We start from the raw sequence: 23,275 nt of genomic DNA on the forward strand, positions 1-23,275 counted from the left end.
GGAGTGAGATGAAATCCTAGAGTAGTTTTGATTTGCGATTTCTCTAATTGTAAGAGATGATGAACATTTTTTCATAGGTTTGTTGATCGATTGTATTTCTTTTTCTGGGTAGTGTCTGCTCAGTTCCTCAGACCATCTGCTGATTGGTCTGATTGGTTATTTGGTTTTTTTGGTGTTAAGCTTTTTGAGTTCTTTATATATTCTGGAGATTAGTGCTCTATCTGAGGTGCATGTGGTAAAAATTTTTTTCCCATTCTGTAGGCTCTCTCTTTACATTATTGATTGTTTCCTTTGCTGAGAAGAACCTTTTCAGTTTGAATCCATCCATTTATTGATTCTTAATTTTACTTCTAACGTTTTATGTGTCTTGTTAAAGATTTGGGCCTACATTTTCTTCTATTAGGCACAAGGTCTCTGTTCTAAGTCTTTGATATTTTGAGTTGATCTTTGTGCAGGGTGAGATATAGAGGTTTAATTCATTTTGTTACATATGGATTTCCAATTTTCCCAGCACCATTTGTTGAATAGACTATCTTTTCTCCAAGGTATGTTTTGGGCACTTTTGTCCAGCATGAGATAACTGTATGTATGTGGGTTTGTCTCTGCATCTTCTATTCTGTACCTTCTATTCTATCTATCTATTTTGGTGCCAATATCACACCATTTTTGTTACTATAGCTCTGTAGTATAGTTTAAGGGTCTTGTATTGTGATGCCTCCTGTTTCACTCTTCTTGCTAAGGATTGCTTTGACTATTCTGGCTCTCTTATTTTTCCAAATGAACTTCATGATTGCCTTTTCTAGTTCCATGAAGAATGTCATTGGGATTTTAATAGGAATTGCATTAAATCTATATAACACTTTTAGTAGCATGGTCATTTTGACATGTTAATTCTGCCTATCCAAGAGCATGGGAGATCTTTCTATCTTCTAAGGTCTTCTTCAGTTTCTTTCTTTAGTGCTCTGTTGTTTTCATTGTAGAGGTTTTTACCTCTGGCTAGATTGATTTCTAAGTTTGTTTGTTTATTTATTTGCTTGTTTTTGAGCCTCTTGTTTTCCTAATTTCTCTTGCAGTGGACTTATCACTTATGAATAGAAATGCATTTCATTTATGGGCATTGATTTTATCTCCTGGTACTTTCCTGAATTCATTTATGGTAACTCTTCCTTTCTTGATCTGAGTGTTGGCAGCATGGGTGTGTGCACCCATAAGATATGTTCTTTTCTAAATGTACATAATACTTTAGTTAAGTCAAAGGAAACTCAGCTTGGATGCTCTGTGAAGAATTGGTTATAGGTGTGGGAGGGCGAAAGGAGAAACAGAAACCTCTTAGGAGGTGCAAGGGAAAGGTGGTACGGCACGGTCTTGCCCGTGACAGTGGACGTGAGCACGTAGAGACCACTAGAACATTTCTAATACAATTCGCTCACAGAGAAGGTACCGCACCCAGTTCCTTACTGACTTCCTCCTGCATCTTTTACTGCCTCCAAACTCACAATAGTTCCCGGTGAACTTCCTTCTCTATGCCTAATCAATAGCCTCCAATAGTGCCCACATACCTACTCCAAAGGATAAGGCCAAAATACTTTGGCCAGGAATTTAAGACCTTTCATCATATGACTTTCTTTCCTGAACAACTTTCTCTTCACCCTATTCTCTCTGGCTGAATTTAAGTTTTTTTCTTACTTTGTCATTTTCTCAGTGGTCTGTGAGGCACATGGTTAGCACTTCTAAAGGGATTAAATGTAAGCTTGAGAGCAAACATGTTTCCCCGGTGTTTTGAATTTGGGGAAGGTCATGGAGTCTGGTTTTAAGAAACACAAGAATTCAAAACCAACTAAGTAGAATGAGGAACGTCATTTAGCAAAGAAAAGTGTTAACAACAACAACAAAGAGATGGCCAACATCCTTAGCCTTAAGGCAAATGAGAAGCCAGGGCTGACTCAGGCTAAGCAAGATAACCAAATAAGATGGCTGAGGAGAGGAAGTAGAGTGGCCACATGGGCAAAAGCAGAAGTGGGTTCCCTCATGATCTGGGAAACATGCAATGCCCTCTCACTAACAAAGTCTGAGGAATCTCATGCCCAGGATGTGATAAAGTAAGGAAAAACCCAGGACCACCATGGGAATGGTTATCAGTGAAGCCCTTTCCAGACCTGGAAGCAAAAACCCAATGACACTGAGGCTCACTTCAAAGTCTAATTGTGATGGGCTGACAGATCTGACTCCATGAGAATGTTCTAGGCCAGACTCTAAGGGAAATGACTAAACAGACTCCATTTTGCTCTGAGACTCCATGTTATGTAGGAAATAAGCTTCTCCCATGGGAATACCCCACCTCTGTGCCCATCATCAGTCACTTGGTGTGACATGTTTAATAATATTCAATGGCAACTCATATGTAGTAACGAATTGCTCTCTTTTGATTCCTATTGCTCCTAAACAATGTACCATGTGAACAGTGATTGTGTGGATATTAGCGACCATTCTTTAGTTTGTACCTAGGTAAGGGTCATTTTGACCCACTTCCCCTTCTGTTGATGATCTTATGATGTTAATGTGTAATTTTGAATCATAGCAACAGACACTTATGATTGATGTGATTTTTGGTATAAGAACCCCTACAACTCTGTGGTCGGGGCTGTTCTCCCAATAGCCATTTTTTGGGGCATTGTGTGAGACAGTCAGCCGGCCGGCTTAATAAAGATTCTCAAATTTGGACTTCTCAGTGGTGATCGGTCTGTTCTTAAGTTGCGCCCCATAACATAATGTTCTAAGAAAGATTCATAGACTTTCACTTTGTGATTAAATTAACTTCCCAACTGCTTGAGCACCGTGCCAGGGAAGTCAGCAGGATCGGGGGAGTCCAGATCCAGGAGATACAGGTTCAACTGGTCTAACAGCTCAAATTTTAGAATTGCTGAGTTAATGTTTGGGGTTCAGATTTAAAGTGAGTGTGCAGGATTTATGTACTTGAATCAGCCAACACTTCCTCAGGAGAACCCTGAGCAACAGGTAATAAGATGAGCAAGTTTGGCTTTATTCATACCACCTATTTTTTGTAATTCTTACTCTACACATACACACACACACACACACACACACCACAGAGACACACACAGACTTTTGTACTTTGTTTATAAAATAAATGTTATTACATCCCATAATATTCCCTTCCATATGTCCCCCCGTGTACAGTTTTAAGTGCACTCTGTTCCTTATTTATGAATTCTTGCTACTGTAGTGATGCATTTCTTCATTTTATTTTAGTAAAAGGAGAACTTTTCATTGTATCTGTACTCACTCAATGGTAAAATTGAGAAAATACATTTTGAGATTCTATCCCAGGTACTAGACGGAGGTTTTCTACATAGAAACACCTTGTAATCCACGATGACAAAACTGGATTCAAAGCAATTGAGGAAATGAGGCAGGAAGGTAGACCTCAGAGTGGGAGGAGGGGAGGAGAACATCATGCCGTTCTGGAAGGAGACATCAGGCCCGGAGGACATCCTGTTACTTGCTGCCCCTGCCAGCTCCTACTGCAAGGGCTCCTTAACACCGGATGCTGTTTCTAACAGCTTCATCCTTAGCCACTTCTATCCCTACCCCTGGCAACCACTAATCACCAAATCTACCCTCTCTTGAAACACTCTCTCTTCTCCCACAGACATGCAAACCACAAGATTGGATCCATCCTCTTAATTATGTAAATAAGCCTAAAGAACCTGCAGAGCCGGATTGACCCATGTAGGCATCCTCATTAACATCGTTCCCACCAGTCACCTATGCTCAGCCATCAGGTGTGCCTTTAAAATCACCCCTTGGCATCCTTCTTTGGGGCCCCTCCCTCTTTAGGAGCTCTGCTTTCTTTTTTTTTCTGATAAATCCTGGTGCTTTGCTCTCACCCTTGTGTCCCTGGATTTCATTCTTCAAATCCACCTGACATCCGCACTCCATGTGGCACAATTAGGTGCTCTGTCCTAGTTTCAAAATTGAGACAGTTCAGAAATTTACAGTTCTTGTCTCTTCTCTCAAATGGGATTCCTTTCAAGAAAGAATTCTGGACAATCCCACCCTCCAAAAAAAGCTGTTTTCCATTTACTCACAAAAAGTTATGTGATAAAGGGGAAAATATTTGTTAGGATTGGTTTTTCTAACAAGTTGCTAAAAAACATTAATTGGTTAAAGAACAACAACAACAAAATGACAGAAAGCAATCTGAATTATTTTGGTGAGAAATTCAGGATAGGCAAGCTTACCAGATATCTGCTTCCTAAATTGTTATAAGTTTCTGCATTGTTGATTTTTATTGAGGGATTTATTGAAATATCACTCAGAAATATGTTAAATCTGCCTTTATTTAGATCACTAAACATCCTTTCATGTTTGGGGCTGTGGTTGGGCAGGGCTCCAGATCTCTGCATTGCAAAATAACTTGATGTGTCTTTTGTCTTTATTTTTAGAAGCCCTTAGAGTCCACATCTTGTTTATAACGCCTTTCTATCCACTGTTGGCAGATTCTAGTAGAGCTGGAGAACCAGGTTAATTCATAGAATAGCTACTAACAAAGCCACCATTTCCTGAGGACCTACGCTGTGCTAGGCACTGTTCCTCTTGTACCACATTTAATCTTTTCAATCCTTATGCAACTCTATGAATCAGGCATTATAACCATTTTATAGGCAAAGAAACAGGGTTCAAGTAGTTTAAGGTTTCGCATGAGGGAGATGATGGAAACAGCATTTCTAGTGGAGTTTGAGACTCCAGGCCCAACTGACACCTCCCATTTCACCCCAGGTGCTGACAAAACCATCTAAGGTGTCCTCACCTGGGACTGTGCAGGTAAGCTGTGAAAAGCGCAGGCAGACAGATTTTTTACAATATTCAGTACAAAGTTTAACAATTTTATTGGAAAACAAGTACAGTCTCTTGATCAATGATGCATTGATGGACATAAACTTGGTGTTTTAAGATATAAAAATAGTTGGCATCTATTGCAGAATTATACAAACGATTTACAAAAAAAAAAAAAAAAAAACCTTCATTAACCAGTACAAACATAATTTATCAAAGTGTCATTAAAAATGGCTCAATACTTTTTCTTTTATTGCAAGTAAAATTAGAAAGAAAGACAGGGGAGGGAAAATATAAATTCTGCTAAGCCAGTCTTAACCACTGGTAATTAAATATTTTGTTGCATTTACAAACTTTTCTTCAACACTTAAACTAACTTTAAAAAATACCATTAGAAAGTGCAGTAAGATCTAATTAATGGGGAATGCAGGAAAGGAAGAGCTTTAAAAAGTGTTTGGTGGAGAAGACAATCATATAAAGGAAGGTCACAGGGATCAGGAATGTGGCTTCATCCTGTGGAACCCTCCCAGGAGATTTGGGGACTGACACTGTGCTTTCCTGTTTAGGATCCTTGTTCAAGCTTATCTCTTCATTCTTGTTCCTCTCTAAATTATTAGTACCAAGCTACTCGAAACTGTTGGCTGTCCCCACCTTCACCCCTTAGCTAATTCTAAGTTTCAGAATTGACTTGCCTTCTTGGCAGTATATATGCTAGATGACAGATAAAAATCATCAACAGAATTAAACTTCTAAAGCATCTAGCAGACCTTGGGAGTCATGAGACCCCTCCACCCCATTAGACTTCCGGCTCTCTGTGTGCAGCCAAAAGAAACAGCCCATTTCTTTGAAAACAGCAGCTCCAAAGCAGCATTATTATTCAGTGCTAGTGGATCGGATGCAGGAGAAAACAGGTAAAAAAGGAAGAGTCAAAATATTAAACTCTGTGTGTTTTTTTGTAGCTCTGACTGCTTTGGGGGAAAAATATCCTTCCAGCTGGGCACAGTGGTGCACATCTGTAATCCCAGTGGCTCGAGGGACTGAGGCAGGAGGATCAAGAGTTCAAAGCCAGCCTCAGAAAAAGCAAGACATTAAGCATCTCAGTGAGACCCTGTCTCTAAATAAAATACAAAATAGGGCTAGGGATGTGGTTCAATGGTCAAGTGCCAGGTTTAATCCCTGGTAACCACACCTGCCCCCCCCCAAAAAAAAAGAATCCTTTCAAATAAGTGTTTGTCTTCACCCATAATATTTAATAGTAAAAATATTTTTTTAAAAAATAAGACCTGTCTATGTTCATTCTACTTTGAAAACCATGCCTGTGTTACATGAACTTGGCTTTGTGATTTTTCAGAGTTGCTCTAATTATCATGACTATGATCAAATTTTGAAACATTTTTTTCTGTACCAAAAAAAACCATTTGCTTTCATTTTTAATTGTCTGAGAAATATTTACCCTTAAGGAAAGAACACATGGAAGTAAAAATATTTTACATAAGACCTAAACATAATTTTTATAAATTCCAACACTGAAAATTATCTAATTTGCTTGTGATGTAAAAACACTCCTGGAGTCAGTGGCCTCCTATAAACAATTAGTGACAGGTGAAGGGACAATTAATGACCTGAAATCAAGTATTCAAACATTGGACTAGAAACCAGAAATAGAGGCTCAAGTTCCAGATCCAACAGAATTAAGAGAGCAATTTTTTAAAAAGTCACTTTCTCTCTATATAAAATTAGAATAATTGTAAAAATTAGATATAATTATCCAAGAACATTATTAAACAATAAAGTACTACACAAATCTATTTCACATGTGCAAATTGCTTGTGGAAGGCAGCAAGGGACAGAGAGAGAGACGTCCTCAGAGAGCACAGATTCTGGCTAGTGGGAGCCACTTTGTAAGGGGACCAGCAACAGGCAGCACTAGCTAACCGGCAGGAGGGACAGAGTGTAAGAGTGGCAGTCTCTTAGGGGAAGGTGCCCAGGAACCAGAGTGCTGAAGTCCACTCTGAATTTCAGTGAGCTGGTCAGCTGGAGAAAATGCAAGAAGGATTTGTAGTCAGGGGAGGAGACGCAGCAAACATGAAGGTACCAGAGCAGGTGCAGAGGCCCAGGAGGCTAACCTGGGATTCACACTGCAGGCCAGTGAGGGGAAGGTTATGCAAACAGGCTGCGGGGCTTGGAGTGGGGGGTGACAAGCATAGCTGTCTTTCCAAAGAAGCAATGAGCCAAGTAAAGTGAGAAAGCATACGGAAGGTCAGGTCAGTCATCCAGGGAGGAAAGTAGTAGGTGGTGGAAGAAGTGGGTCAACTTCTGCTTTTAAAATTCCTCCTCTTCTACAGAAAGCTCAGGCGATTCCACAACCTTGGGATCCTGGAGAATCCCTTTTTCACTTTAATGACACTTCTCAAGGTCTGTAAAATACAATCTGGTCTTTGGGAAGTGACAGCTTGCTGTGGATGTGTATGGGAAATGCAAGCCATGAAAAGTTCTCCAAGAAGACAACTCCTCTGAGGTGTCAGGCGCACTTCATCTGCCGTGCTGCCTGGAAGAGACACTCCAGGGCCAGTGACCCTGCAGCATCCCCAGAGATGGCCAAAGCCCCACCATCAGACTGTGGACAACTTAATAAAACTATCTATAGATGGTGACCATTTCTTGCTTTTTTTTTTTTTTTTTTTCTTTTTTTCTTTTTCTTCCAGTTCACTGTCTCAGTGCCTTTTTCTCAGAAGTACAAACCTTCAGAGAGGGCATTAGTTGTCCTTTATAAAGCCTTTCCCAAACCCTCTGCTCTGAATTGCCCTGGCCTGCTATTGTCCCAATTCCTGTTCCCTTAACAGTGTGATTCCAGGTGACCTCAGGGATAAGGTACGTTTTATGACTATACAAGTCAGCGGGAGGCTCAGCACCCTAAGATGGGATGCACCCAAAAAACTCTTGGCCAACGTGCTCCACGCTACCCAAGAGGCAGGTGAACCTCCCTTTGATGCTTCTCCTTAGAGTCTGACCCATTGGCCATGGACAGTAAGTGGTGTTTGGATGAAGGAGATCGCCGCTGGGCTGGCATATGGTACCGGACGTGTTTCCAGAACCTGGTCTTTATAGACTGCGGATCCTCTCTTAAGTCCCCTGACCAGCGAATAGCCCCGTGTTTCTGCTTAATGAATTTAATGGATTCTGGCATTTTCTCATAGTCTTGGATTTTTTCCAGCTCAAGCAGGACAACTTTAATCCCTTCCTTGATAAGCGCATTATACATCACTATTTGCTCTTCAGACGAATGGCCCAGCCAGCTGAAGCCTGATATGTCTGTCACTAAAATGATGATCAGTCTTCTGCTTTTCTTTATGTTTTCATTAGTGACCTCAATAGCATCTAAAAAACATGAAGCACAGCACAGTTAGTCAAATTACAATTTATAATCATTTTTTCTGGAACCAAAACCTTACAAGTTTTTTCCCACTCCATCCCCTATGGCTTCTAAAGATTTTTTTCTTGCCTTATTTAAGATTAGAAGTCTTTCCCATTTTATAATCCCACTTATAAACTGTCCTACAAAACTTGAAATTCACTTAGAAGTCAGAAAACTTTCAGTCAAAACTTTAAAAGTTTCTTGTTAAATCATTTGATCTACACCGCCCCTAGACTACTATATCAGTTGTAAAGTTAACTACTAGTTCTAACTAGTTCTTGTGCTTTCCTAAACAATTTTAAAAAACCAATTAATTACAATTAATTATTGATCTAACAAACTCTGGGAGAAGTGAATACATTTAATAAATGTGAAAAATCATCATCATACATATCTGAAGAGATTCTTAAAGTTTTCATATATGTGCACCTGTGTGGAGACCTCTAGAAAGATAGATCCCAGACTTAGCAACTAGTTTTACTAGTTTCCTTTTATTCTTTTGCATTATATACATACCTTCTCCAACATAATCATCCCTTCCATAAATGAACAGCTTATATCCCAACTGTTTTTCCAAGACCTCAGGCAACACTTTAAACACAAAAATATCTGAGTTCGAGGTGGACCCTTCCCCAGAGGTCTTTGGATAGAGGACATATGCATCGTAAATCTTTCCATCTGAAGCTAAAGGGAAAATGTAGAAATGTAGTGCATTTAGAATCAAAAGAAAAATAAGAGATTTGACAAAAGTCATTATCAGAAACATGCACTTAATAAAGAACTATATTAATCTTTTTATATGATGTCATGATTGAAGCAGTAATACCAAAAGTATAATATACCTTTTCAAAGTGTTCATCTCTTAGGAGTTTCCCATTTATTGTACTTTACTACAAAGTTGTTCTTATGTTGCATTTATTGGCCACTTTTTGTACACTTGGTATGGACATTTCCATAGCTCCGTGCTTTTATATTCTTCCCCAAATGTCTCCTTCATAAATTCTATCTATTCTTACTTTTTCATATTATCGTGGTACTAATTTTTTGCAAGGTTTTAATCAACCAGAGAGCAAGTCTCCCTGAGGTATGAAAATCTAGTCGTTTTTCTTTTGGAAGTGGATTTTGAAGTGCTTTATGTCCTATACAGCACAGAGCATGTCCCCAAAGGAATTTATAGACAGACGTTCTAAACACCTCTTTATCCTACCATATGAATGCTAAAGGAATAACTTAAATAGCAATGTCACTCCACCTAATCAATTGTGAAACTACGATTATCTGTAAGAATGACTACTATTTTTGCATATGCTACTACAATTTCATTTTGAACATTCAGTAAAATTCATCTTAGTCATCTTCTACATCTCCTAATTATACCGTCTTCAATGAGAAAATATTGCAAGGAATGCAAAATTATACCTTTTGGGGGGAGAAAATCAGAGCAGGAATCCCTGTACCAAAGCACAATGTCAATCTTGAAGATTTTATAGATGAAAACAGAGCATGTAATTATAATTGTTAATGTAACAAACACCCCAATTATGTGCTTCTGGAAATGAGGCACTACAGCAGAAAAAGAGGAGAATAAAGTATTAGAACCAAAAAGAACCAAAAATTTGAGCATAGCAAATCAAACATTTTCATTGTAGAAAAAGCATATTTGGGATTGTCTTTGGGTAGTATTAACTCATTTACTGTTATCACTAAAAATGAATACTACTATAAAAAGGAATGTGGCACGGTTACTATCTAAAACTAAAGTTCATTCTATTAAGTTTCCATGTAAATAGCAGAATATACAATGACAGAAAAAAATAGAATAGAGTACTTCACAGCTTTATAAAAAGAAGTCAGAATCACTCAATAAGCTATGAAAGTTCCCTGAGATACAAAAGTCAGACAGGAAAAGCCAAAAGCTGGGACAAGGAAATAAAGAAGGTTTATGGAATCTTTTCACATCTCTACATTCTCCTGGCCTCTTTCCAGTTACTCTTCCAATGACGACGGAAGAGGAGTGAGATGGGTAAGAAGTGGGAAGTTAACGGGGAGAAGACGGAGAAAAAGCAAAATTTAAACAATAAAGGAAGAAAGTGGGCATCCAGAAAAGAGAATCTTAAAGTTATAAGAGAATTCTCTAAAATACGATCTAAACTTTATATTATTTCACTTCTCCAGTTTAGATCTTTGATCCACCTGGAATGGATTTTAGTACAAAGTTAATGCCATTTTCTAAGTTGAGATCCAGTTGACCCAATGGATAGTTCACATTTACAGTGCTCATTACTATAGCTTCATTCAAGATCATGATATCTGTTGTGTAAATCCTTCAGGTTTATCATTCTTATTTAAGACCATTTTATCATTCTTGGCCATTTCCATTTCCATATGACTTTTAGACTAACTCCATCTGTTACAACCATACACATCCATACAAACACTCACTTACACAAATACTGCTGAAATTTTGATAGGAATGATCTTGAATCTATAAATTAGTTTTGGGAGAAATTACATCATTATAACATTGAGTCTTTCAATTTAGGAATATTGTATATCCCTACATCTATCTGATTCTTGATAAATCTCAATAATGTGTTTTTAAATTGTTTGACAGAGGACTTGAATAGCTTTTGCTATATTTGTTCTTAAGTATTTTATTATTTTTTGAAACTACTGTAAAGGTTATCTTTTAAAACTTGGTTTACTTTTGCATGTTGTTTGTATTTAGACATACTTGAAATCATACTGACCTCATCTGGGTTAATGACAGGCTTCGGGGCAGAAAAGCATCCGATAAGAAGAGAGAGCTCAGCTGAGAAGTGAAGAAGGCGAGAAGTTGCCCAGCTGAAAGAAGATGAAGACAGTTCCAGGCAGAGGAAACAGCACTGGAAAACTAAAGGCCTTGGATTCTTAAGAGAACAGAAGAAATAGAAGATCTCATTTCAAATAAATAAGTTTGTTGTTTACCTGGATGGATTAATTGTATATATGCCGCATACATATTAGATGTACTCTTGACCATACAGGTAAATGGAGATAGATAAAACTGACTTTTGACTTCCGAAATATTAAGCGTTGTGATGTGTATAGTTTTTCTTTTGGCTGAAGGACTGTCCATACTGTTCAATAGAGAGGACAAATGAAGTTGTGTGAGTAAATTGTATCAACCATAAATAAGGATGCATGTCTGGTTTCTTTATTTGTAATATAAACTGAAGCTGAAATAATCACCGACCTCTATCATAGGCATAATAATCAAACTGCTGGCAATACCCATCTGAGATTTTACAACCCCAAGACCTTTGTCAATAACAGACTCAGTAGTGAAGAAGTCAAGTTAAAATTACCAGCTTCCAAAAGGAAAAATACAAGCATAAGTATTTTGGTCTCCATGGGGCACAGAGAAGCGTACAAGAAGAGTTTGTTCATTAAACAAGAATCCTTTGGGGCAGGTGCTAAAATGCTTTGAAGACAATGAGGAGGAGGGATAATGGGAAGCAAGAAGAGACTTGGAAGTAGAGTGCCTGCTTCTTGACTCCACTTAACTAGTCTTTTCTAAACTACTTTAAAAACAGGAAGAGTAACTCAGGATACTTGCTTCTTTGGAATGTTGCAACATGTAAAACTGAATTTAAAAGAAAGACCTCTAAGTTGTTGGCACCACGGTGCTATGTATTTTTGACCTTAAATGTACCAGATCTTACAAATCCTGTTCAGCTTACTTAGCAAAGCTCAAAGTGGGCAGCAAAGGGTTAAGATCAATCAACTTCCAGCTAGTCTTCAATAGGAGATTAAACTGTCAAGGATATATAAAAATGTGACATAGAATTTAACACAAAATTGATTGGCATACGCACAACTCAAAGTCTTCCACCAGGACTGGATCATCAGATGAAATTAATGACCCATTCCACTTCCAGTAGACGACGTCAGTGAGGTGGCCAGTGACATTACAGAGCAATTGGATCTTGGATCCTGCAAAGCAATATATTTTTAATCATAAGATGACTTGGTTTTAAATCTGTTTTAACAAATGGCTTTTGAACAAAGATTTTAAATGCTAGAAAAGCACAGAGGAAAATTGCCTTACACTTACCACCCAGAGATACCCACTATTAACAACTCTGTGTATCTCATTCCTTATCTTCTCTGTGCACATGAGTAATTTTTATAAATGGATTTTATTGTCTATTATTTTGTAATTATTGTGGATTGGGAATTTCAGGCTCCATAATTAGTCCTCCAAAATAGTCTCCTTGTGCCAGCTTAGTATTTAATAATATAAATATACTCTAACAATTTCCTATTGCTCAACACAATTTGTTCCTAAATTTTCATTAATATGATTATTATTCCAGAGAATATCCTTGTTTATATATCAATGTTTGTACACATCCTGAAGTGTTACCCTGAATAAAATTAAGGAAGTAGGATTGAATTAAAGGGCCAGACTTCCTCTCTCAAGGGAGGCTACACCAAGTCACTTGCTCTACAGCAGATTGTGCATGCACCAGCCTCCCCCAACTCCTAGATACCCAGTGGTCTTGCTTAATCATTACCAATTAAGAGAAGCAGGGGAAAATGCACTTGAATTAAAATTTCATTTGCATTTCTTTCTTCTTTCCTTCCCCCGCCCTCTTTTCTTCTCTTTTGTGATGCTGGGGATCAAACCCAGGACCTCCAGCAGGCTAGGCAAGTGCTCCACCACTGAGCTTATACCCTCAGCCCACCTGCATTTCCTCAACTCACGGTGAACTCACATTTTTCATAAGCTTGGTATTTCTTGACTTCTTTTAAGAACTGTTCCTTATGTATACCAATCATTTTTGATTATTACTATTTTTACTGGTCCATCATCATTGTACATAATAGAGGGATTCATTAGACCATATCTGTATTGCACATAATTTGATCAATCCCAGTCCCTTCCTTCCCTTCCCTTTCCCTCCCCACTCTTCTGACCCAATCAGTCTATCAACCATTCTTTAATCTCATGTTCATATTACTGATGTGCAGGTACTCTTTATTCATTGAGGATTTTGACTCTTTATAATTCACAGAAAATGTTTCAATAGTTTTCTAAGTTTGTTGCTTTCATATTACTATTGTTTATATATAGGAATTCTTTGATGTAGATCTCTTTATTTTTCACTTGGTCAGAATTTTTTTAAAAATTTTTTATCTGGTTTCACAATAGTTTCTCTAAAAGCTCTCTCTAGCCAGGCTTGGTGGCACATGCCTGTGATCTTAGCAACTGGGGAATCTAAGGCAGGAGGACCACAATTTAAGGCCAGCCTGGGTAACTTAGCAAGACCCCATTTCAAAATAAAAAATCAAAAGGGCTGGGGATATAGCACAGGGGTAGAGCACTCCTGGGTTCAATCCCCAGTGCCTAAATAAATATTTTTAAATAAAAGGGTGCTCTCTACCCAACAAATCAGGAAAATATCCATGTACATTTTATTTTAGGTATATAAGGTTTCCTTGTTTGACTGGTCTGTTTCTATTCTTTGCTCTATCTAGAATATAATTCTCTATAGCATGAGAGAGAATTTTAACTTAATGTTTTTATCCAAATAGCTGCTCAACATTCCAGACAGACTCACGATTGATAATAATTTTCCTCCTCACTATTTCATAATGCTGCTTCATCATAAAATAAATTCCCATTTAGTTTGGACTCTCTCAATTAATCTGAATGTGTGCAATCATGCCAAGGTTACCACATTCTTTTAGTTACTGAAGTTTTAGAGTAAAAACTATTATCATTTAGAGGTCTTCTTACTGATATTATCTTAATGCCCTAGTGAATTGTAGAATACCTGACAATTTTTAAGTTCATTCACATTTTTATTAGATCTCCAGTAAATCTATAATGAATCTCTTCATTAAATCTGAGGGAATTTTCATTTATAATTTCTAGTTCCTCATACAAGAAAAACATACTTGTCAATATTACAATTTTCTGAAATCAGTATTTCTCAATATGGTTTCATTTTTGCCCCCTTAGGGGCTTCTTTATATATATTTTTTCCTAGTTATTCCCTTCTCCATAAATTTTTAAGTTCCTGTCTCTCCCTCCCGCACCCCCCTCGGGGGCAGTGAGGGATGCTGGTATCAAATCCACAGCCTCCTGAATGCTAGGCAAGCACTCTACTACTGAGCTAAGCCCCAGGCCGGCCCCCTTTCTAGAATTTTAATACCACACATATATATTATATCTGTTGGTGTCGATTTTTTCACTCCCAAGAATTAATTTTCCATATTGAAGTCCCCCCCACCACCCCACATTGTGAATTCTCAATTTTTCTGAATTTATATTTTGGGGGGTTTATTCTTCCCTATTAATCTCACGCATTTTTAATACATTTAAAAATATATTTTACAGACATGTAGTATTACAAATGGAATCTCTTTTCCCATTATATTTTCTAGCTGGTTATTGCTATGTAGGTCTAATACTTTAGAATGCTAATTTTGTAATATCTAAAAAATAAAATATAAATTCTAATTAAATTTCCCAATAATTCTCTTGAGATTTGTAGGTGATGATTATGTGATCTGAAAATAAGAATTAAAAAGTCTTTTTTCCCCTTCTAGTAGCATCTCTTCTCTTGGTTTCTTCTCCAATCACCTTCTGGGCACTTCAGGACTGCGTTAAGTCATGCTGATCATGACTTGTCTTGCTGTTGGCTTCACTAAAAATGTCTTGGTGCTTTGCCATTAAGAATGTTGGTAACTACTGGTTCACATTGATGATATTTATTAGGTTAAGGAACCACCCCCAAATTCTATTTTTCTAAGTCATTTTATTGGGATTGATATGAACTGATATCTGTCAGGATAATCCTATGACAGGGTGAAATGTGCCTCTAATGACGATGTGATATATTAAAATAATTATTTCCTAAGACAAAGCTACTTTGGGATCTGGGATCCATGCAATCGAGACTTCAGATCTCTCCATTTTACAGGTTTAGAGCATACTTTCTCAACATCACTATGGTCAACAGAGCAAAAAGGGATTCTTGGGGAGGGGATCAAGAAAATATGAGGTATTCGTATGTTTGGTCACCCAACAAAGGGCCATAGCACATCAACAGATAGGCAAGGCAGCTGTGGTATTGAAATTCCTAAAAAGGGAAAGGGAGGTGGGGTGGGGTTAGGCTCTGAAGGGGAAAATTTTAAAGAAAAAAATAAAGGTTGAGAAACACCACACGAATTCTATTGACCTATATTTAGAGTTCTGGCACGTTTGTAACTTTGTATCTAAGAATGTCTTCCGATGTCTTTCCACCAAGAATGACAAACTTGGCAAAGCACAGAATTTCTACATTGCAAACTTCTCATTTCTGAATATTTGTTCATGTGTTTGATGCAGTTACTCTATGAAGACATCTGATCCTGTGAGACAAGAATCTGTTCTGCTGTCTGGACTACTAAGACAGAAGCCACTGGTTATTATTAAGTCCTTGAAATAAGGCAAATGTGACTGAGGAACCAGTTTATAATTTAACTGAATTAAGTAATTGGCTTGATTTAATTTACATGTACATAACTGTGGCAAGTGGCTACTCTACAAGACAATGTGCATCTGAACAACTGTAGGTCTTTATTTATGTAAAGAAATGCCCATTAATTTATCAAATTATTTTTTCTGGAATAATTGTCTTTTTGACCTGGAGTCTTACCCTTCTGCCTAAAAACTTAGCTTTGGTGATAAATCCTGGGCCAGGCAGATGGATCACGACATTTCTTGTTCTGAGACAGTTTGAACTTGGCTTCTGGCTGGGTTTTCATGGGTAGTAATCATCATGAGAAAGGAGAGACATGCAAATCAGAGGTGGCTAGGTTTTTGCCACAAGCAACGAAAAACCCAGAAGTATAAGGACACATTAAGCTATAACTTGCACCACTTCTCATCTGAGTTCACAGTGATGATTTTGGCGTATCCGACTAGTGCCCACTTACCCAACTCCACTTCCATGGTCTCGTTTGCTGGACTCTCAATCACAGGAATGTCGGGTTTGATTTCCTCTGAAAGAGAAACAACCGCAGGGTTTCTCAGTCTCTAGTAGGTCAGAATCACGAGTAATGGCAACACTTAGCCAAATATACTAAGTGATATCAGGCCAGACGGCGAATAGACGGTAGGAGACAGGAGGTGACAGGGGAGGCAGGGCACACAGAGGCTGCAGCAAACTGAATGCCTTCAACAAACCTGGACCCTGCCAACCCACACGCTCAGACAGTGCTCTCTTAGAGCAACCAGGAAAGGCAAGGGAGTGGAAGGAAGTGGTGTCAGGACTGCTTGCAGTTAGTAACGTTGGTAATGCCCATTGAGTGCAAGGCTCATTGATGCAAATGGCTATTGACGAATGCCAAGTGCTTTGGTGTAGCGTATTAAAACAGGCAGAAAATTGTCAAAAGACTCAGAAGTTGATCTAAGCCTTCTTTACAGAAAGATCAATTGGCTTGAAGAGTTGATCTGTGGCCAAGAGAAAATGATCAGAAATGATGAACCTGAATTTTCAGCAGTCTATCATAGGACAGGAAAATGTCTTTTTGTTTGTTTGTTTGTGCTCTAACCTATACTTAAAACAGTTCCTGGCACACAACACATATTCAAAACATATTTTTTTAATCCCAGGAATGAATGAAAAAGCATTAAGCATCACTGGGGTAGATCTGGAGGAAAAACGAAATATTCCCTCACCTGCATAAAGTATATTATTTCTACAAATGGGATCAGACGAGGAGACAGAAGAGTATTTTTTAAAATTCCCAGTGCCCAGTTCTCCCTGGTTTGGTTGCTGTGTCTCAAGTAAGGCAGATCAGGGCTATGTAAAAAACCAAGAAGGCTGTTGAAAACTCAGAAATGTGGTTGTGATACAAAGATCCCTGAAAATTAGGATTCAGTGGTGCTTGTGGGACCAAGTCAAGGAATTAATTTTTATTCACTATCATTAATCTCTGAAAAATAACTTATCATAGAAAAATGTTGCTATATGTTGCGTGATCATATTCTGGTTGTCTGGGATAGTCTCAATTTATACCTGTTGTCCCAGAATAATTACTAACAGACAGCTTTGAAAAATTCCAGGTAGATGAACTCTTCTTCTATTCTTAAAACCGACAAGTACAGAAAGGCTAAGTATCCTGCCCGTTCTCAGGTAATCTGTAGAAGTGCATTTTGTTTCATTTTGTTGTCAAATAATTTTTAATATGAAACATGGTTAATATAGAACTGAAAGCCCAAAGAAAATAAAGAACAATCACTGTCGCCCATTAGTTGCACACCTGATTTGCACTAAGCACCACTTGGCATCAGACACATGAACATCCTCAAATCTAACCTTCCCGATGACCTTGGGAGGTGGCATCATCTTAAAGGAGGAAACCGCCTTGGAGAGGACAAATGACTGGGCTAACACAGAGCGCATAGGAGGTAGGTTCTGGAAGTGTAACTTATCCCAAGGGGAGGGGCTCTCAGAGGGAGCTCCAGAGCTCTCCAAAGAGCATCTTTAGCCATGTCAAGCAACAAGGCTTCTAGATCAGTTGAAAAGTTTAGCTCATAACATCTCTGTTTACTTATCACTGCATCTGAAGTGGAAATGAAAAATGTTTCCACTACATATTCAGGAACACAAAACTAAACAAAAGCCAGGGGACCTTGGTGGAGTCGCTGAGCTTCTCTTGTATTGAGTTCCTCTACAGCAAATGAAAGTAATGTTCAAGTCATGGTCTCTGGGCCTCTATAGATCTATACTCCTGGGATTGGAGCTATGACTCACCTAGAGTAATGAATTCTATTACCCGGGTAATATGATAGCGCTTTCCCAAGTACATGTAGGATGCATGACAAGTGTAGTTCCCTCTATGGTTCTCTGACACATTCATCACAATGAGCGTATTTGTGACTCCAGTGAAGCATATGTCGTCAAGAATCAGAGGTTTGCAATCCTAGACAAGAAGGAGAAAAGAAGCATTGAAAATTAACTAGTAACTTTCCCCTGTGCACCTGAAAATTTTCTTTTTGCAGGGGAGGAGGGCAAAAGTTAATCATATTCCCACAATATTAAATTTTTTGTGCCAGAGCCTTGTGCTACAGACACAAGTGAAGGCAAATTTAATAAGCAAGAAAAACTTGTTTGAGAAAAGAATGTGAACACTGTACATTTCCTATCAATGCTGTGTTCCCTTTCTGCACTGATATTATTTATTTTGTTTTTCCTTAACCTCCGCAAGATGATTTCCCATTAAGTTCCACCAGATGGGGGACTGGGGAGATAGCTCAGTGGTAAAGTGCTTGCCTTATAAGCACAAGGCCCTGGGTTTGATCCCCGGCACCCAAAAAAAAAAAAAAAAAAAGTTCCACCGGATGAGGTAGATGAAAAATGCCAAAACATGATATGGAATGCTAATCAACCCACTTTTCTAATAGTTACAGAAACTATCAGATTATTTGAGGACCACTTAGTTTTTAATAAAGCACAGAGTAATATAGGTTATAATAAACACATTTAAAATACCTTAAATTTATAATCAGTCTTCTCCTTAAACAGGTTTTATCTCTCCTATTACTTTTCTCGAATATATCTTGTTAAATAAACACAACAGTAAGATTTTAATTAAGCTTCAAATTAAATGAATGTGGACTTATGATTCTTTTTAGATTCCCTATGACATTTCACCCCTACAGAGGAACACAATCTGTAAATTGAAAAAACACTCTGCAGGTTCATTCTGTTTTCCAACACAGAAGACTAATCATCTGCTAGACAAGTAAAATACCATATTTAAAATAAAATTACCTTATACCACTCTACTGTGGGAAACTCATTATTTTCATTTTTAAAAAAATCCAAATGAGGGCATACAAGCCTTCCATTTCCAGCAACGCGTAATTTCTGTGTAAATATAGCTTCTGCATTATAACACAAGTTAGGTTCATTGTTCACAAACTTGGCAGTTATTTTAATTTTAAGGCAGAAAGTTGAATTTCTAAAACAAAGTGAAATAGGAATTATTAATAAGAATTATGAATAGATTTTTCTGTCTTCAACTATTGTACGTACTCAGCGCACGTTCGTAACAGACAATTCCCTTTCTTACCTTACTGCACAATAGTAATGTCCCGAATCCTCTACCTTAGCGGGCACAAGCCAGAGTTCATCATTTTCTTGATGAATCCTCGAGTCTTGCTCCATTGATACAGGTGTCTTGCTGTCATTTTTATACCAAATCACGGAGCTTATCTTTTCACTTGGGTTAAGGGGACAGGCACGAACATCAATTTCATTTGCAGATGAAACTAAAATGACGGGTTCTTCTCGTATCTCACATTCATCTTTGAAAGGGAGAAAGGGGAAGCAATTTCCATTAGAAATGTTTCCAGTGTTTCTTAATGTAATAGACACACACAGACACATCAATCATTAAATACATCCATTCACACTATGTGTGGAAGCTCCACAGTCTTAAGCTTAAGAGCATCATCATGAGAACCTGGAAGACTTACATTCAGTTCTACCTGTGTCTCTTTTTAGCTGGGGACTGTACCCTTGGGCACATTACCTAACCTCTCTTACTCCCTCTTTGTTCATCCAAGGAACAGAATGATGCCGGAAGAGAACATCCACATCAGAACAACTTGAAACAATGAGGGCTGGATTCACCTTCCCAACTGAACAACTGAAAAAGTGAACAAGTTCATGAAACCACATTGTCCAAGGCCCTGAGAAGGAAGGAATAAAGCACAGAGGTCTCAGGAAAATTGAAACAACTGTCCAAAATTACTGCCCAAATCACTGCCTGGTTATGACACTGCAAAGAGAAAACACAAAGTCCAGTGTCTTCTGAGTGGAGGGGATGGAGTTGGGGATCTGCGTAGCTTAAGAGTTTGCAGGTCTGAGTGCCCTAATGGTGACGGTCGCACATAGAGAGAGCGTTTGTGGATCCCCAGAGAGTCCCCTGGAGTTTTCAGCTAAGGACTAAGCAGTGTAAGAATGCTTAAAAAAATAGCCAAATCTAGAGTGAAAGTGACAAAAGGATAAGAAGGCATAAACCTGGAGCACACACCGCCATAAGGGACAGCCTCATTAACCACAGGGCATGGGGTAGAGCTGCCCTGCCCACAGGGTTCTGACTCAGTAGTTGGGAACAATTAGGACTCAAATATAAACTTTTCTGATTATAATGAAGCTTAAAAGCAAGACCTGAAAGGATAAAATCACTTCCAAATAACAGCCCTGTGGCAGAACAAAGAGCAAGAACATATTTATTAAGCGGAAAACATCCAACACTTAACACGGTAAAATCTACAATGTTGGAGAGGATGTGGAGAAAAAGGAACCCTTTTACACTGTTGGTGGGACTGTACATTAGTACAGCTGCTGTGGAAATCAGTGCGGAGGCTCCTTAAAAGACTAGGCATGGAACCACCATGTGACCCAGCTACACCACTTCTCGGTATTTAAAAGTCATTTTACTACAGAGATCCATGCATACCCACCCATGTTTACAGCAACACAATTCACAGTAGAGAAACTATGGAATCAGACTAGGCGTCCATCGATGACGGATGAATGGATAAAGAAAAATGTGGTATATAGACATAGTGGAGTTTTATTCAGGCAAAAAGAAAATGAAAGTATGTCATTTGCAGGAAAATGGATGGAACTAAAGATGATCAGGTTAAGTGAAATATTTCAAACTCAGAAGATAAGGGCCCTGTGCTTCCCCTCATATGTGGAAGTTAGAGAGGAATAAAGGAAAACCAAGTGAGGTGGATCTCATGACAATCAAAGGGAGATCAGCAGAAGAAAGGGACCAAGGAAGGAACGGTGAGGAGGGAGGGGGGAAATGCTGGGGAGAGATATTTCCCAAATTATATTGTTATATTGTGTGCATGTAAGAATATGTAACAACAAATCCCAACAATAGGTTAAAAAAAATGCTTGGCATGCAATGAAGCAGTAACATTCTACCAATAAGGAGGAGGGGGAAAAAATCAACCAATCAAAACTGACCCAGAAATGACAGATGATAAACTTCATATACCAGAATACAGAAATACGTATTACCACTGTATTCCATTTGTCTGTGACAGTAGAGGAAAGATAAACCACGCTGAGTGAAGACATAGAAGAGGTTAAAAACACTTCTAAAGATGAGAATTATAATGTCGAGTTTAAAATACACTGGATAGGTATGTAGTAGATTTGACATTGTAGGAAAAATATAAATAAGCTTGAAGACACAGCATTACAAACTATCCAAAATTAATCACAGAAGGAAAAATAATGGAACACAATAGATGGGGCCTTAGTTAGCTGAGGAAAACATGGATATGAATTGCAGAAGAAAAGAAGTCGGTGAAACAAAAAAACATTTTAAGACATACAGGATGAATTTTTTCAAGATGTTAATGAAAACAATGACCCTCGGCCCAAAAAAATCACAATAAATCTCAAGCAAAGGAAACATGAGAAAACTACACCAAACACCTAAGAAGCAAATTGTTAGCCAGTGCGACAAAGAGAAAATCTTTCAAGTAGCCAGAGAAAAGGGATGCAATTATTACAGAGGAACAAATACTCTGCAGCCTTCTTTCCAGAAACAATACATGTCGAGACAGAACAACATCCTTAAAGCACTGAAAGAAAAAGTGGTTTCTGTGCCCACTGGAAATGTCTTCCAAAATTAAGGGAAAATTTTCATATTTTTGAAAGCTGTAATAAGTAATTATTGGTAGACCAATACTTTAAGATACACCTTCAGAAAGAAGGGAGATATTCTCATATAAAAACCAATCTACGTGAAAGAATGAATACCATCAAAAGTGTTAACTACATTATAAAACAATTAACTGCATTATAAATAATTTTCCTATTATTCTAATATCTTTAAAGAGAACTGAATGCTTAAATAAAAAATAATGAGCTAGGAGGTTTACACCATATTGAGGAGTAAGATATGTGGAAATAATAGGGCAAAATACAAGCAAGGAGAAGAGGATGTATACCATTAAGTATTTTGTACTATGCATAGAATTGAACAGAATCACCTAAAAGTAAATAGTGAGAGTTTTTTTGGGGGGGTCGGGTACTGGGGATTGAACTCAGGGCACTCAGCCACTGAGCCACATCCCCAGCCCAATTTATATTTTATTTAGAGACAGGGTCTCACTTTTGCTGAGGTTGGCTTTGAACTCACAATCCTCCTGCCTCAGCCTCCCGGACGGCTGGAATTACAGGCATGTGCCACTGCGCTCGGCCAACAGTGATAATTTAAAAGATGGATACCTAAGGTCTACGGCAGTTATTTAAAAACTGTTCCACAAACAGCTGTGATTAATAAGCCAACAAAGATGAAAAATGAGCCATAAACATTCTCAAGTCAAGTAATAGGCAGCAGAGAGAAAGAACTAGCAGATCCAGCACAATTGATGGGAGAAATAAGAAACAAAATAGAAAGATCCTAGAATTAAACCCAAATATACTAACAATCATGATAGTCTGAAGACCCAGTTGAAAAGCAGAAATAGGCAGACTGAAAAAAGAAATAGCAAATTATATGATGCTTAACACACACACACACATACACTCAAACACCATTTGACTATAAGGACAAAGATAGATTAAAAAATATATGCCCCACTAACACTAATCAATGATTTAATTAGCATGGTTAACCCATTTCACAATGCACACATATACCAAGACACTATATTGGACACAATAAACACAATTTTTATTTGTCAACTATACTGTATAAAAAATAGTAATAAATAGTTTGAATGACATCAAAATAGATTTTTACAGTACAGAACATTAGCAGGGAGAAAAGATAATTTCACAGTATTTATGCATCTATTAACAATGCTTCAAAGTACATGAAACAAAAACAAATAGATCTGTAAGCACTAGAGAAACTGACAAATTTTAGTTGGAGATTTCAATATCCACTCAGAAGTATTGACAAAACAAATAGAACAATTGA

At 37.9% G+C, this 23,275-nt stretch overlaps 1 protein-coding gene across 5 annotated transcripts in view; it reads right to left on the bottom strand.

Moving 5' to 3' along the window:
• Positions 1-4,886: 4,886 nt before the first annotated feature.
• Positions 4,887-23,275, bottom strand: part of IL1R1 (interleukin 1 receptor type 1) — a 71,615-nt gene continuing 53,226 nt past the window's right edge. For 4 of the 5 annotated variants that reach the window (XM_079110601.1, XM_079110602.1, XM_079110605.1 and 1 more), the window contains 9 exons: positions 19,388-19,622; positions 19,087-19,276; positions 18,067-18,235; positions 16,244-16,309; positions 12,130-12,247; positions 11,240-11,391; positions 9,692-9,835; positions 8,789-8,956; positions 4,887-8,235 (listed from right to left, as the gene is read on the bottom strand). In XM_079110601.1, coding sequence (XP_078966727.1) covers positions 7,817-8,235; positions 8,789-8,956; positions 9,692-9,835; positions 11,240-11,391; positions 12,130-12,247; positions 16,244-16,309; positions 18,067-18,235; positions 19,087-19,276; positions 19,388-19,622 — 1,661 coding nt within the window. In that variant the 3' untranslated portion in view covers positions 4,887-7,816. The remainder of the gene's footprint in view (positions 8,236-8,788; positions 8,957-9,691; positions 9,836-11,239; positions 11,392-12,129; positions 12,248-16,243; positions 16,310-18,066; positions 18,236-19,086; positions 19,277-19,387; positions 19,623-23,275) is intronic. The other variant, XM_079110604.1, reaches the window with a different exon arrangement.

The sequence above is a fragment of the Sciurus vulgaris genome (assembly GCF_902686455.1).
Source record: "Sciurus vulgaris genome assembly, chromosome: 14".
NCBI lineage: Eukaryota > Metazoa > Chordata > Mammalia > Rodentia > Sciuridae > Sciurus > Sciurus vulgaris.